Genomic DNA, 14,470 nt, shown 5'->3' with positions numbered 1-14,470 from the left:
AGGGCATCAAGGCCATGGTAACCGCCTCGCACTGCACCTGACGATGACTCACTTTTTTTCTTCTTTTTTTTGGACCGTCATGACATTTAATCTCTAAGACAGCAAAGGCTGCGGCAATGTGACTCAGGCTGCAGAACTTTGCTACATTAGGAGCACTGATCATAAGTGCTCTGATCCTATTGAATATTGAAAAATCTATTATATTTCGGTGCCAAAATTCCAATATCCAAGTAGAATAGAATGGAATAGAATAGGATGGAATGCTTTTATTTATCCCACACTAGGGAAATTTACACTGGGGGGTGACAGGTCCTAGTTTTCACATAGTTACTTTGATGATTATTATTTCTATATTTATTTATTTTGTTCATAGATAGTTATTTTTTGTTTACATTGTGTTATTACTGTTTGGTCCTTTTCCTTGTTTTTTTCTAGAAATATAGTTGCATATAGGTATATATTTGAAAGGAATCATTTTTATTATTTAGATATTCAAGTTATTATGATTGAGGTTATCATTATTATTATTATTATTATTATTATCTTTATCATTACCAGTATGATTAATAGATGCAGTATTTTTTTATTTTATTACTCTTGAAGGAAGAGGATTGTTGTGGGACACCTGGGAGCGGGGAAAAGGGGTGGGATTTAATAAGATTTAACTTCCTCCCACTCCTTTTTTAACATGTTTGTATTGTTTTTTTTCTTGTAATTCAAACATGTAGTGCAATACAGAATAAAAACAAAAGAAGTTATGAATTAAAAAGAGAAATAAATAGGAATAAACAAATAAAATAAACTATTTATAGAGTAAGAAAGGAAGAAAAAAGTAAGTGATTCTTAGTGACCGCAAGCCAATGATCATTTGACATCCCACGTGTGTCAAGATCCAGAGTTGCTGGCCATTGATTGGCTTTTTTACATATTCACATATAGACGCGTGAACACACACAAAAAAGCCTTTGTTTGCATTAAGAGTGAAAAATAATCATCTCGTCAAAGAAATCTCAAGTGTGGCTCCACTTCATTAATGAGGTGCAACAAAATCACCAGTAAAAGTGAAAATAAAGGTTTTGTGCTCTGACGGCAGCATATTTTTTGTTGTTGTCCAAATCGGTTCTAAAACCAACCCAGTTTTAAGTATCACACTGGATCTGCCATCTGAACCAAGGTGGCCAAAAATGGCATCGTATCGTATCTAAGACTTTGAGCGACACCCAGCCGGCAGGTGTGACACCCGACTGCCTGTCCCGCTGCAGGTGGAGGCGGTGCAGCTCATCGCTGACGGAAAGGCTCCCCGGATCCCACAGACAGAGGAGGGAGCGAGCTACGAGGGCATCCAGAGGAAGTCCAACGCCAAGGTGAGACCTCCTGACCTTTGAACAGCGGCACCTTCGGGGGGGGAGCAAATCAAACCACCTGAATAATGTAGCTTTATCGGCGCTCGCAATGGCCAGGTTTCCAATTTTTGAATTCCAATGATCCCAGAAACATTGAAAAATTGGAAACAAAATTCTTTCAAAAGAAAGTCACTCAACACCAACATTATATCAAGAGAGGATTTTCATCCACCTGGGCCTTAATAATCAGTAATAATAACAATAATCCCCCCCCCCTTGTGCAGTTTGACACACAACACACTCGCTTTTTGAAAGCAGCATTTGCTGGTTATTTTCCACTCTGCAGCTACTTAGTTCCTGTAAGTTTGTTTGTCTGTTTGTTTCCCAAGGAGGCAGTTCTTCCTGTTGGACTCCAGGACGACTCTTCCTCTCTTGACAAGCCGCTGCTTTTACTTTAACGCTGCTTTTTATTTACAGAAAAGGCATTTACACTGTTTATTTATTCATTTATTCCACACAGCACTCGACTGCTGATTACTTAAAAACCTGTTTTCATAATGTGAACATTTTGTGTGTTTGCTGCTCCCAAGTTGAGTCTGTTTTCTCCCCTAGAATCCTGCGGCCTGATGTGAATAATATTATAATATATTCTTCATTGCATTGGCACCTCAAGTCTCCTTATTCAGTTGCAGGCTGCTCAAACCAGCACAATACAACATGCGCCTGTACAGCTGCCCCTGGCCGCTCATCCAGAGAACACGGCAAAGAGAGCAAAGAAAGGGGCGGAGTCTGCCCTTTGCCGCTCGCTGATTGGCTCCCCCTGTGTCGCCACGTTGTGGGCAGCGTGTCTTAGCGCGCTATTCTTAGCGTGGCGGCTAGGTTTCCAGCGTGGCCGAGCCCCCACGTGTTGCTCAACCTGAGGCGGCCAGCTGTTTGGCTCTGCTGCCGTTCTCAGAAACATTATATATCTACCAGGAAACTCATTGGCCCCTTTGGCTTAGCCACGCCCCCTCTCTGCTTTCCCCTCAGTTTGTCATTTCATTGAGTCTTTTCTGTATGAGATCAGAACCATCACCAGCAGTATGCTGATGTCACGGTAGCAATAGAAGACGATTAAAGTTTTCGGACACACTTATAATTTTATTCATCGTTGTCAGTAATTGTTTGCCAGAGAATTTCTTGTTTGTGCCTCAACATGTTTGACTGCATCAAAGGCACAGCAAAAAAATGGAAAAGCTTTTGATTTTGACCCTGGAGGTGTTGCATCTTGCAGAGTCCAGTCCAGCTCTGACCCGGACAGAGCAGCGCAGCATTGCGGGTCGATGTTGGCGACAGCACCAACATAAACTGAGCTTGGAGACTTAAAAACCGATTCTTAGCACGTTGCAGTACATTACGAAGGCATGACGCTTTTTCGACCACTATGCATGTGAACGTTGGGTCGCTGCTGATCCAAAGGGTGTATATTTTTTAACACAGTGTATATGTGTAGAGGTCAGCCTCTAGTTCTTGCCAGTCAGTTCCGAAAGGGGTAAAAACGTTTGGGGTAAAAAAAAACAAAAAAAACAAAACAAAAATGTGACAGAAGAATGTTCAGCACCGCATTGATCCCCGTGTCACTCTGCCCCCTGCAGGTCAACCTGGCCCAGCCGGCTGAGGCCATCCACAACTGGATCCGCGGCCACGACAAAGTTCCCGGGGCTTGGACCGTCATCGGTGGCCAGGTGCGTTTCCTGGAACACACCAGAGGCTGATTGATGGCACGCTGATGAATGAATTAATTAATTAATTAATTAATGGAGGTTTTATTTCAAACGTGTGAGTAAAAAACGAAAAACGAAAAAAGTAACAAAAAATCAGTCAAGAATAAATAATAGGGAAAAGAAATAATATTAATGTCTGAAACAGAGTTTATTTCATATAAACCCGTTTTCTTTATTTATTTTTTCACATACAGTTAACCAATACCAATAATGAGCATCCTATGTGCAACATGAAGTACCGAAGGAATCCTTTAGTGTTTTATCTGCATTACAGCAAGGGTTATTAAAAAAAAATATGCAAAAATGGATTCTACTGGAAAAATTAGCCTCGGCTTCAGGCTGCTCCTGTTTCCCAGTTACAGATTTGGTATATTTTTGTTGAGTGAGAATGTATTGCGCAAATTTGTTAGTAAGGTTTTATCCTCATTGCACACAACTTCATTATCGTACATTGTAAACGAAAATAAACTCCTCATTCATTCATTCAGGTAAAAAAAATAGAATAAAATGAATAGAATAGAAAATTTGCTTTTGGCTTCCATTTTTGCTTGAATTTTCTTTTTTAATTCCCAATTGTTAAGAATTTGTTTTAACGCTGCTTGTGTGTGTGTGTGTGTGTGTGTGTGTGTGTGTGTGTGTGTGTGTGTGTGTGTGTGTGTGTGTGTGTGTGTGTGTGTGTGTGTGTGTGTGTGTGCACTCAGAATGTGACCCTGTACGGCTCGTCCCTGCTGGGCGGCTCGGCCCCGGCCGGCCAGCCCCTGGAGATGGAGGGGGCGTCCCAGCCGGGCCAGGTCACCAAGAACGGCCTCGTCCTCTACGGAACCGACGGCAAAACTGTGAGTGCCTGTTGGGATTCTGTCTCTGATAAAGAAGCAAATGACAAATACAACTGTTTTGGAAACCTAAGAGCAACTTCAGGGCTACTGAGTCTTATGAAGGGCAACCAGTTTGCTAAACTCTCCTGAAATAACATGTTTTCTCAGTTAGCCTTCAGTTATATATGATTATTTATGATACTGATCTATGTGAAGACACTTATTATGTTCATGAGTTCTCAATCATTTTCAACAATGACTTAACAAGGTTGAATACAATTAAATCCTAGATGCAGCTCAATATGTAATGTGTGACGAGGTCCGTTCAGCTTGTCATCCAGCGCCGTGTTCTCTCTGCAGCTGCTGGTGAAGAACCTGCAGTTCGAAGACGGGAAGATGATCCCGGCCTCCAAGTACTTCTCCTCCGGGGAGAGCTCCAGTGTGGAGCTGACTGACGAGGAGAAGAAGATGGCAGCGGAGATCAAGGTGAGCAAACTCCAGAATCAGCTGCTTCGCTTGAACTGAACCCTCTTGAAAGGTCCAGTGTGTAACATTTGTAAGGAAGCCCGTCTGATGGCGTGTTTCAGATTTAGTTCACTGTCAGGCAGATTTATTTAAACACCATTTCCTTAAAAATGGTGGTGCAAGATGGCGGCTAGCTGGGAGCAAGACCCTTCATCTATGCATATTCTTATATATGAATAAGAACTGTACTATGGGTAGGAAAACCAAATGACCTTTATTCTACTGCAAGTATACACCTTTTTAATGTAATGATGGGCAGTATGTTGCGCTTTTACCAATATAAAAATCATAAATCAGGCCAAATTTTACACACTGGAGCTTCAAAGCTGAAGTATTATTAATATATATATATATATATTTTTTATTCTTTGACCACAGAACATCTGGAAGGGCATCCTCAGCAACGTCCCGGCCATCGAGGACTCCACCGACTTCTTCAAGTCTGGCGCCGCCTCCATGGATGTGGTCAGGTGAGAGTCAGACGAGGCTGGGCTCAAATCATTCAAGCAGGTTGCTGTTTTATTTTGTTTTCTAAGAGACTCTGACTCTGGCTTTGGCTCAGAGGGGTTGTACAGCCAAGACTGATATTGATCCAGTTGTACATCAGCTCGTCCCCTACTTTGTGAATGGAGATTCTGGGGACATTTTATAACCTCTTGAACAGTCATTGAGTCCCGCAGCCAGAAAGAATCGTCTGTATCGCCCATGCTCGTGTGGATTTTGCACTGAAGAGGACCTTTAAGGTTGCAGCATGGTTTATCCAAGTGTCGTACCTGCAGCCAAACTGGCCGTGATGCAACTCACGTCCCCCGCAGGGGCGACACTGGCACAGCCACCCGCGGTGCTCAAGTCCCTTCTCTGTGTGCAGGCTGGTGGAGGAGGTGAAGCAGAAGTGTGCCGGCGTCCAGCTGCAGACCGAGGACGTGTACATGGCCACCACCTTCCAGGACTTCATCCAGATGTTTGTCCGCAAGCTGAGAGGGGAGGACCAGGAGGAGGAGCTGGTCATTGACTACGTGAGTCACTTTCCTGGCAAGCCAATGTGTCAGTTTGGTCAGTTTAGTTAAGATGTAGTTTATTTTGAACACGTTCAAAACAAGAATGGAAAGAAAAGATACACTATAAACAGATTTACAGGCAGATATAAGAATACATGGACCTAAACCTAAGCCATCAGCGTTCCTGTGTCAATCAAATCACACCACACAGGTGTTTGATCAGCTGGGCTGCCACCTTTATTTCCCAACAAAAAAAAACACAAAAAAAAAAAAACACTCTAAATGTTCCTCTCTTGCGTCCAGGCGAGCAAAGACGTGAACAACATGACGGTGAAGATGCCGTACCAGTGTTTCATCAACGGCCAGTTCGAGGACGCGGAAAACGGGAAGACCTACGACACCATCAACCCCAACGACGGCTCGGTGAGTCACACCAGCAGCCTCTCAATGGACAGTTCCACGCGCACGGCCACCCGCCGCTTGCAACCGCTCGCTCACTCCCCCCCCCCCCCCCCCCCTTCCTATCAGGTCATCTGCAAGGTGTCCTACGCCTCCGTGGGCGACGTGGACCGGGCAGTGGTGGCGGCAAAGGAGGCGTTCGACAACGGACCGTGGGGCAGGATGAACCCCAGAGACAGAGGAAGTCTGCTTTACAAGTGAGTGGCGTCGCTATTACATGTGTATTTTTGCCATATTGTTAAAAACTACACTCCCCAGGGCACAACAGGCATGGCTAATGTTTTTTTAAAGAGGGAATTTCATCCAATTGTCGATGCTTCAGTACAGAAAAATAGGCATATTTGTAATTAAATGTTACTCATTCATGTGGGTTATATAAAAAAAACAATCAGTCCATATGATGGAGAAGCTGCAGTGAGATGAGTGCACAGTGCTAAGTAGGAGCATCAAACAGAAGCTGGTTTCACATCCCAGTCTTTAGTTATCAGTCAAAGGCAATGTGGGTCTCGAGAATGGCTTTTAAACACCAGAGAATATTTAAATGTGAGAACTGAAAGGCTGTAGACGGTGTTACAGTGAAAAATGGTTGGTCTTGAGTTGGTCCCTCTGTTCTTTGCTGCCATCTGCTGTTCCTGGGGGTTAAAGCACATTCCCCCTCTTAAAAACGTCCAGCGTGGAACATTTGGCTTGATTTATGATTTTTATATTGGTAAAAGCTCAATATACACACCATAAATACATTAATAAATATGTGTACATGCAGTACAATAAAGGTCATTTGGTTTTCCTACCCATTGAATGGTTAATTGTACATCAGAATATCCATAGATGAAGGATCTTGCTCCCAGTTAGCTGCCATCTTGCATCGTCATATTTCTAAGGAAGCCTGGTGTGGACAATCCAGCTGCCTGACAGCGACCTAAAATGTACTGTCAGGCAGGGAAAAAAACATTTTTGGAATAAAAACATCTGGGTCTTTTCTAAAATTTGAAAAGGTCCTCACAGTCTGCCCCCTCTCCCTCCCCCCCACCACACACACAGGCTGGCCGACCTGATGGAGGAACACCAGGAGGAGCTGGCCACCATCGAGTCCATTGATTCGGGGGCCGTGTACACACTGGCCCTCAAGACGCACGTGGGCATGTCCATCCAGACCTTCAGATACTTTGCCGGCTGGTGTGACAAGATCCAGGTATGCTGGGACTAGTGTTGTAGTACTGGAGATTGGTCTGGTGATGTGATTGTTGTGATGTTTCTTTGATACATACAGTCTTGGTCTTGTCTCGATCTCAATGCTCTCTAGTCCTGATAATATTTTGATCTCAGTTAATGCGGCCTTGAGTACAGTACAAAACCCTGACATCCTCAACAATGACTGTTGCTTGTCGCAGGGCAAGACCATCCCCATCAACCAGGCCCGGCCCAACCGCAACCTGACCTTCACCAAGCGGGAACCTCTGGGGTAAGAAATAAGTTGATTGGCTGCATTTTGATGACTTCAGTAAATTACTTTTAACGACTGGGAGTGATTTCTTTTGGCTCTTATATTAATATTAGGGATGTACTCATACCAGTAGAGTACAAGATTACTCAAAGATACTGATACCGAGTACTTGATAAGGCCATTAGAAATGCCTTCATTTATCCCACACTGTAGATATTTGAATAGATGTAGCAGATATGCACAGTGCAAAGACAATAATTAAAAGAGTGCAAATTGTGAATTAAAAAAACATAAAAACTTTTTTATATTTTTCCAGACGTTCTATTATTTGAACAACATTCCTCAGCATGTTTTTAGAACAAGTTGCACTGTAATACAAACACAAATTGAACAAAATTGTCATTTACATACAACTGGTATCAGTGTCGTGATATCGGTATTGGTATCGACACCTGGTACTGGTATCGGTATTGACGCATCCCTAACATGAACCCTGTGTTTGTCTCTCTGGCAGCGTGTGCGCCATCATCATCCCCTGGAACTACCCGCTGATGATGCTGGCGTGGAAGAGCGCCGCCTGCCTGGCTGCAGGAAACACGCTCGTCCTTAAACCGGCGCAGGTGAGTTCAGCAGACACACACGTTTTCGATGGAAAAAGGTACAAAAAGCAACTTGGGCATCACTCGGGGGAAAAATTATGATCGGGACGTTGACTGTTTTACACGCTTTAATCCCCGTGTCTTTACAGGTCACTCCGCTGACAGCGCTCAAGTTTGCCGAGCTGGCAGTGAAGGCCGGCATCCCGAAAGGAGTCATCAATATTTTGCCAGGATCAGGTAATTATAAAAAATACTGAAAACATGGACAGATTAAAATGTTCTATATTTTTGATCACCAGCATCACACTTTTATTCTGGTTTTAGAGGGCCAGTGTGCAAAATTTTGTTTCATTTATGATTCTTATATCAGTAAATGGTTAACATACTGCCCATAAATACATGAATAAAAGTGTATACTCGCAAGTCGAATAAGTATAATAAGTAATTTGGTTTTCCTACCCTTTGAATGGTTCTTACTTATATATGAGAATATACATAGACGAAGGGTCTTGCTCCCAGTTAGCTGCAATCTTGCACCACCATTATTTGAGGGAGCCCCCTTGATAGTGGCCGAAATAGGAAACGCAGGCTTCCTTAAATATGACGCTCCCTTAAAAGTTTGACGCACTGGACCTTTCAAAAGAGTCCAAAAGTGTGGAGCGGTCAGTGTTCTATGGAGGTGCTTTGCATTCACCAAAATAAAAATAAAATAAAATGAATTAATAAATCACAGCTTATCTCGTTAATTACAAGATGATTTCTTCGTAGTTAACGTGATCTTTTCCCATAATTCGGAAATCTTTTTTTTTTTTTTTTTTTCGGATTTAGGAGATCATTTCCCCGTAACTCAGAGGAAAGGTCTCCTAATTTCGAGAAAATTCTATTTGAATTTTCTGGATAAACTAGACGGGCAGCGTGCCCACCACCACCATCATCACACAACTGAAAAGAATGCATGTCAAGTACACAACTTTATATCCATGGAGCATTTGGTGTTTCCACAGCAGGAAGAGAGAAACTTCTAGCACAAGAAAGTCATCTCGCAACGGCGAACGCAGTGCTCTTCCGTAGCTCTCAGCTACAGCAAACAGCTTGGTCGAAAAGCAAACTGACGCATCACTTGTCTCCCCCTGCAGGCGGCATGGTGGGACAGCGTCTGTCCGACCACCCTGACATCCGCAAGCTGGGCTTCACCGGCTCCACGCCCATCGGCAAACAGATCATGAAGAGGTTCGACCTGTGGCGACGTGACCGAAGTCTTTGTCCTTGCGCCTCCTCCTGTCTGATCTCCTGCCTGCTCTGCAACTCTGTGTTTCCGCAGCTGTGCCGTCAGCAACCTGAAAAAGGTTTCTCTGGAGCTGGGCGGGAAGTCGCCCCTCATCATCTTCAGTGACTGTGACATGGACAAGGCTGTGCGCATGGTGAGACACTGTGACACACTTAGAGGGGTCTAGGTATCTTTTTTTGTGGTTCAAAGTCTTTTTTGTTAGAATTTAGCAAATATGTTTTACAAATATTCCCAAATAATTTGTTTGAACTGTGACCCACAGAACTGTTTGAACTGTGACCCACAGAACTGTTTGACTGCACCATCCATTAAGCTAGCAGAAAACATTCTACTGATACTTACGTGTACATAAAAAGCAAACTTTAGAGTTTAAGTGTATAATATTTATAGATTTTAAAGAAAAAACAGCGAAATCAAGTGGTCACATTTTAGATTGCAGTGCTCTGTCACTCTCCCTCCCCCCCCTGAACTTGCCAGCGAACTACGGTGGCCTGCTCACCCAAACTTGGATACTTGGTCCACCTTCTTCTTCTTCGTTGGTTTATTTAACTACGCCAGCGTTCACCCTAAATAACAAATATGCTGTCAGGCAGCTGGATTGTCCACACCAGGCTTCCTTAGAAATATGGCGGAGCAAGTTGGCAGCTAACTGGGTGCAAGACTCTCGATCTGTGAATATTCTTATATATAAATAAGAACCAGTCTCTGGATAGGAAAACCAAATGACCTTTATTGTACTGTGATTATACACTTTTATGAATGTATTTATGGGCAGAATATTAGGCCGATCAGGCCAGAATTTACTCACTGGACCTTTTTTTGAAAAAGAGACAGAAACAGAAAAACACTTAAATTACAAATATGTGCAATATGCAAACAGTGATGATGAGTTGCATCCAATTTTTCCCCAGAAGGCTGTTGAGTTTCACCTGCTTCTGCACCTTAGTTATTGTAAGTTAATTAGTTAGTTACGGTTAAACAGTCATTTCCTGCACTCGCCCTTCCAGCTAAGAGAATACTGAGGCAAACTTCTCTTTGCTCTTTGGTGCCTTATGTCAACTTATTTATTTTGCTCTCGCTGTCCCTCAGGGTATGAGCTCGGTGTTCTTCAACAAAGGGGAGAACTGCATCGCCGCCGGCCGCCTGTTCGTGGAGGAGTCCATTCATGACGAATTCATCAGCCGAGTGGTGAGTGAGCCCCTCTTTCCCCCACCAAGAAAACTGAGGCATCAAAATAAAGACAATTGACAGACAATTTCACTTTGGTTGGAGGTTTCCACCAGGCTGAGTGTTCTCTGTCTCTCCCTCTCCCTCTCTCTCTCCCTCTCTCTCTCTCAAGGTGGAGGAGATCAAGAAAATGAAGATTGGAGACCCGCTGGATCGCTCGACGGACCACGGCCCTCAGAACCACAAGGCCCACCTGGACAAGCTGGTGGAATACTGTGACACCGGGTTGAAGGAGGGCGCCACGCTGGTGTATGGAGGCAAACAGGTGGACCGGCCAGGTAGGAAGAGGCTGAAATCACAGAGTTCTTGACGAGCTGACAACAGGTTCAGATCATTTCAGGCTCCCCAACGCACAAGTTGTTTCCGTGGGAGACTAGCATAGCCTATCACTGCCTCTCACAGCATTTCTGCTACTCACACTGTATTTTTTTTATATATGTATACATATTGACTCCGTTGTACCGACCGGTAGGAGGAACTGATATTTTTACAGAAAAAAAAGTTAAATAGAATGCTAGTTGGCTAGAGAGCAAAAATGCTAGTCTTGTTTCTTACATTATTTTTCTTTCCACACATTACAATGATTTCCTTGATTGTAATGCAATGAAGCTGCTTCATCCTTTCCTCTGTACGAGCTCCACAGGCACTTAATGCAGGGTTTTTCAACCTGTCTTACATTGAAAAAAAAATCCCATGGCACACCACCAACCACAAATATTATACAATGACACTTTTTAGTCTAATAATGACAGTGTGGTCTTCTCATTCATTTACACTCCTGGCAGGAAAATAGGTTGATGTTCCTTTCAACGCACACGTCACTCAACAACGGAATGTCTTTTTTTTTTGTAGACAAATTAACTGTAATTGGATCATTGTTCCCGGCCCGCCTCACATTATCTCACAGGACACTTGACTAGTGACACTGACTTAACAAGACGCTGTTTTCCTCTCAGGTTTCTTCATGGAGCCCACTGTGTTCACCAACGTGGAGGACCACATGTTCATCGCCAAAGAGGAGTCCTTTGGCCCCGTCATGGTGGTGTCCAAATTCCCAGATGGGTAAGTGAAACAGTTTAACTTTATTTTCCTTCTTTTAAAAAAGGAAAAAAAACTGATAAAAATAAAATAATGATGATGATGACAATAATCATAATCATAATAATCATAATAATAATAGTAATAATAATAATGATAATAATAATGATACATTTATTTATAGAGTGCTTTTCAAAGACACTTTGCAGATGTAGGTTAAAGCATATCAGAAAAAAAATCTGCAATTAAAAAAAATACCAAAATACTAAGATAAGTACTAAAAATAAATATGCTTTTAAATTGTGCATCAACAGTACAAAATATCCACATGGTGAAAACAAATCAGTGCTCACCAAATTTCAATGCACCCTCCCTAAAACCCCACGCCCTGATGTTGCAGTACAGAAAAAAACAAAACATGATTTAAAAAAAAACAGGAAACATGAAAAAATGAGACCAAACAAAAAAAAGTATAAATATATTAATTCAAAAAAACAAAAACTTGGATAATATGGATAATAAGACAATAAAAACCACCATGGATTGATGGGTGGGTAGTTGCACTGTAAATCCAAAGGACTCAGGCATCTGACTCTTCAGAAATAATGTTTCCTTCACACTTTCTGACCTTCCCTTGCCCTCCCTCTCACAGCGATGTGGAGGGCGTGCTGCGGAGGGCCAACGACACCGAGTACGGCCTGGCGTCCGGCGTGTTCACCCGCGACATCAACAAGGCCATGTACGTGAGCGAGCGGCTGGAGGCCGGCACCGTCTTCGTCAACACCTACAACAAGACGGACGTGGCGTCGCCGTTCGGAGGCTTCAAGCAGTCGGGCTTCGGCAAAGACCTCGGTGAGCTGACGCACGCGAGCTCTCCGCGCTCGCTTGACTCTCGTCGGGGGTTCAGTTTGTGCCACAGTGGTGGAGTCTCTGGACCCACATTTTCCTCCGCATTACAAAGTCGCAAGCCAAATTTATCCAAACAACAATCTAAACGCGAGCCCACTTGCTGTCATGTCTGGTCAATAAATTATTGAAATGATTGAATGGAATAGTGTGTCCTGCAAAATAAATGCCCAACATTTTCACTGTGAATGTATAGGTATTTTAAAATCATTTAAAAAAAAAAAAAAAGAAAAAACAACAACAGAAAACAAAAACTCGCAACTCAATCACAACAGCTCTGTCACCACTTTTGGGTAGCGACCCACCAGTTGAGAAACGCTTCCCTAAAAGTGACGGTTAAGGTCCTTACAAGCAGGGAGCGAAAAAGAGGCTGTTATTTTTTCACTCTTGTGTCGAATTTTGTGGAGGCGAAAAGGCGAACGGCCGGACCTCTGACCAATCAAAATGATGTTGGCGTGTTGACGACATCACATCAAAACTTTTTGGATCAATTGGCTTTCGGTAATTTGTTCTCTCCCTCTGCAAACGTGGAGTCAGTTGACGGAGCAGCCCTTCAAATTGCCTGATGAACATTCTAAAGTGCTGGCCAAATTTCACTGGGTATAATTTGAGCTCCTGGGTGGTCGTGTTCACCCGTCTCCTCTGTAGAAGGCGCCGGTTCGTCTCATGCACGTAAAAGAAAACTTCTCGGTCGCCAGACAGAAAAAAAATCCTATCTTTTATTCTTTCGTTTAAATCTGTTCCGAAAAGCTTTCTAAATGATGAACACATCTGAAGGAAAGCGAAAAAATATTTTATCGAACTCAAATAACCGACTGACACCCGTTCTGCTTCGCTGTCGACCCGCAGGTGAGGACGCCCTGCTGGAATACCTCAAGACCAAAGCAGTGACGGTGGAGTACTGAGCGCTGCTGGGCCGCTTTGTCTGAACTGTGAAGTCCAATCAGGACGGGACTCTCTGCCAACAAGACCCTCGGCTTCACTCAGCTCCCCCCACCCCCTGGCCCCTCCCCACCTCTTTGGACTGTGTGTGTGAGTGAGTGAGTGAGTGTATTGTATAATGTGTGAGATGGGAGCCTTGTTGTTCACCGTGGGATGGACAACGTGCCTGCGTTTTCTAAAGCCTCAGAGGAACATCAACAAAGACACGGTGGATTCCTGTACAGCCGGCCGGCGCCCTGCCACGGCCCGTTTTCACCTCTTCATCAAAGTGTGTTTTATGTTAAAACACACTCCTTTTTCGACAACATCACACACCTATTTTCCTTTCATTGTCAACGTCAAATCAACCTGCCTGCACATTTTAGAGATCTTTTAAAAAGCCATTTCTTTCAAAGCCTCGTGTGCGTTGCTGGTTTTTATTCATTTGATTGTTTCTCTGCCCTTTTACTGACAATTTGCAATCTCCTGGGCTGATGAGCGTCAGATTTATTCAGGGGGATAAAAAGATTGCGAGAGTTTTGTCTTGAAAATTCTGAATTCCTCGAATTGAATGAATCAGCAGAGTTTAAAGAATACTTAAAGAATTGCAGAGGCTTTTACTCTCTATGCCTGAAATAATATGAAGTCAGTCTGACAACAACAACCCCAAAGTGAAGAAGTTTCATATTAAGAAGGTCCCATTATGAAAAAAACACCTCACAAGATCTGATAGAATCCACTCGACATCAGCCGCAACTTTGGAAATGAAAAATTAAATCCCTTTTCTCACAACTGACCAGTTTGCTCCTGAAAAATCTTCATGTGAAGGGCCAGACTGCAGCTCCCCTCCATCCTCAAGTAGAAGAAGAAAATCCTGTCATCTTTTCTTAGTAAATACAACAAAAATGTGACCTAAAAACGGACGCCGTTAACTTAAAAAAAAAACAAGTCAAGATTAGTTGAAGCTTAATTTTATTGCAATAAATCACACTATGATAAAGTAATTTAAAAGTGACAATTTTACTGTACATCATTTATTGTAATCTTTCGGGCAAATATGCACAACTCAAGTCATTTCACATTAGTTTCTTTAAAAAATGAAAACCCGCTGTAAATATGAGAGGAAATCTGTACATTACCAGTA

At 43.0% G+C, this 14,470-nt stretch overlaps 1 protein-coding gene across 1 annotated transcript in view; it reads left to right on the top strand.

Moving 5' to 3' along the window:
* Positions 1–13,741, top strand: part of aldh1l2 (aldehyde dehydrogenase 1 family, member L2) — a 22,145-nt gene extending 8,404 nt beyond the window's left edge. The window contains exons 4-23 of the mRNA XM_076051447.1: positions 1–17; positions 1,263–1,364; positions 2,978–3,067; positions 3,808–3,942; positions 4,282–4,407; positions 4,825–4,916; positions 5,315–5,462; positions 5,748–5,867; positions 5,973–6,100; positions 6,945–7,095; positions 7,295–7,365; positions 7,862–7,967; positions 8,096–8,183; positions 9,083–9,176; positions 9,268–9,367; positions 10,324–10,422; positions 10,574–10,739; positions 11,418–11,523; positions 12,152–12,351; positions 13,255–13,741. The exon at positions 1–17 is cut by the window's left edge and continues 149 nt beyond it. Coding sequence (XP_075907562.1) covers positions 1–17; positions 1,263–1,364; positions 2,978–3,067; positions 3,808–3,942; positions 4,282–4,407; positions 4,825–4,916; positions 5,315–5,462; positions 5,748–5,867; positions 5,973–6,100; positions 6,945–7,095; positions 7,295–7,365; positions 7,862–7,967; positions 8,096–8,183; positions 9,083–9,176; positions 9,268–9,367; positions 10,324–10,422; positions 10,574–10,739; positions 11,418–11,523; positions 12,152–12,351; positions 13,255–13,310 — 2,195 coding nt within the window. The 3' untranslated portion in view covers positions 13,311–13,741. The remainder of the gene's footprint in view (positions 18–1,262; positions 1,365–2,977; positions 3,068–3,807; positions 3,943–4,281; positions 4,408–4,824; positions 4,917–5,314; positions 5,463–5,747; positions 5,868–5,972; positions 6,101–6,944; positions 7,096–7,294; positions 7,366–7,861; positions 7,968–8,095; positions 8,184–9,082; positions 9,177–9,267; positions 9,368–10,323; positions 10,423–10,573; positions 10,740–11,417; positions 11,524–12,151; positions 12,352–13,254) is intronic.
* The last annotated feature ends 729 nt before the right edge of the window (positions 13,742–14,470 follow it).

Source organism: Nelusetta ayraudi, unplaced genomic scaffold (genome assembly GCF_046127955.1).
Source record: "Nelusetta ayraudi isolate G7.1 ecotype Tasmania unplaced genomic scaffold, CSIRO-AGI_Nayr_v1 ptg000135l, whole genome shotgun sequence".
Classification (NCBI taxonomy): Eukaryota; Metazoa; Chordata; class Actinopteri; order Tetraodontiformes; family Monacanthidae; genus Nelusetta; species Nelusetta ayraudi.
Note: the sequence above shows the minus strand (reverse complement) of the source record. Positions and strands in the feature narration are given on the sequence as shown.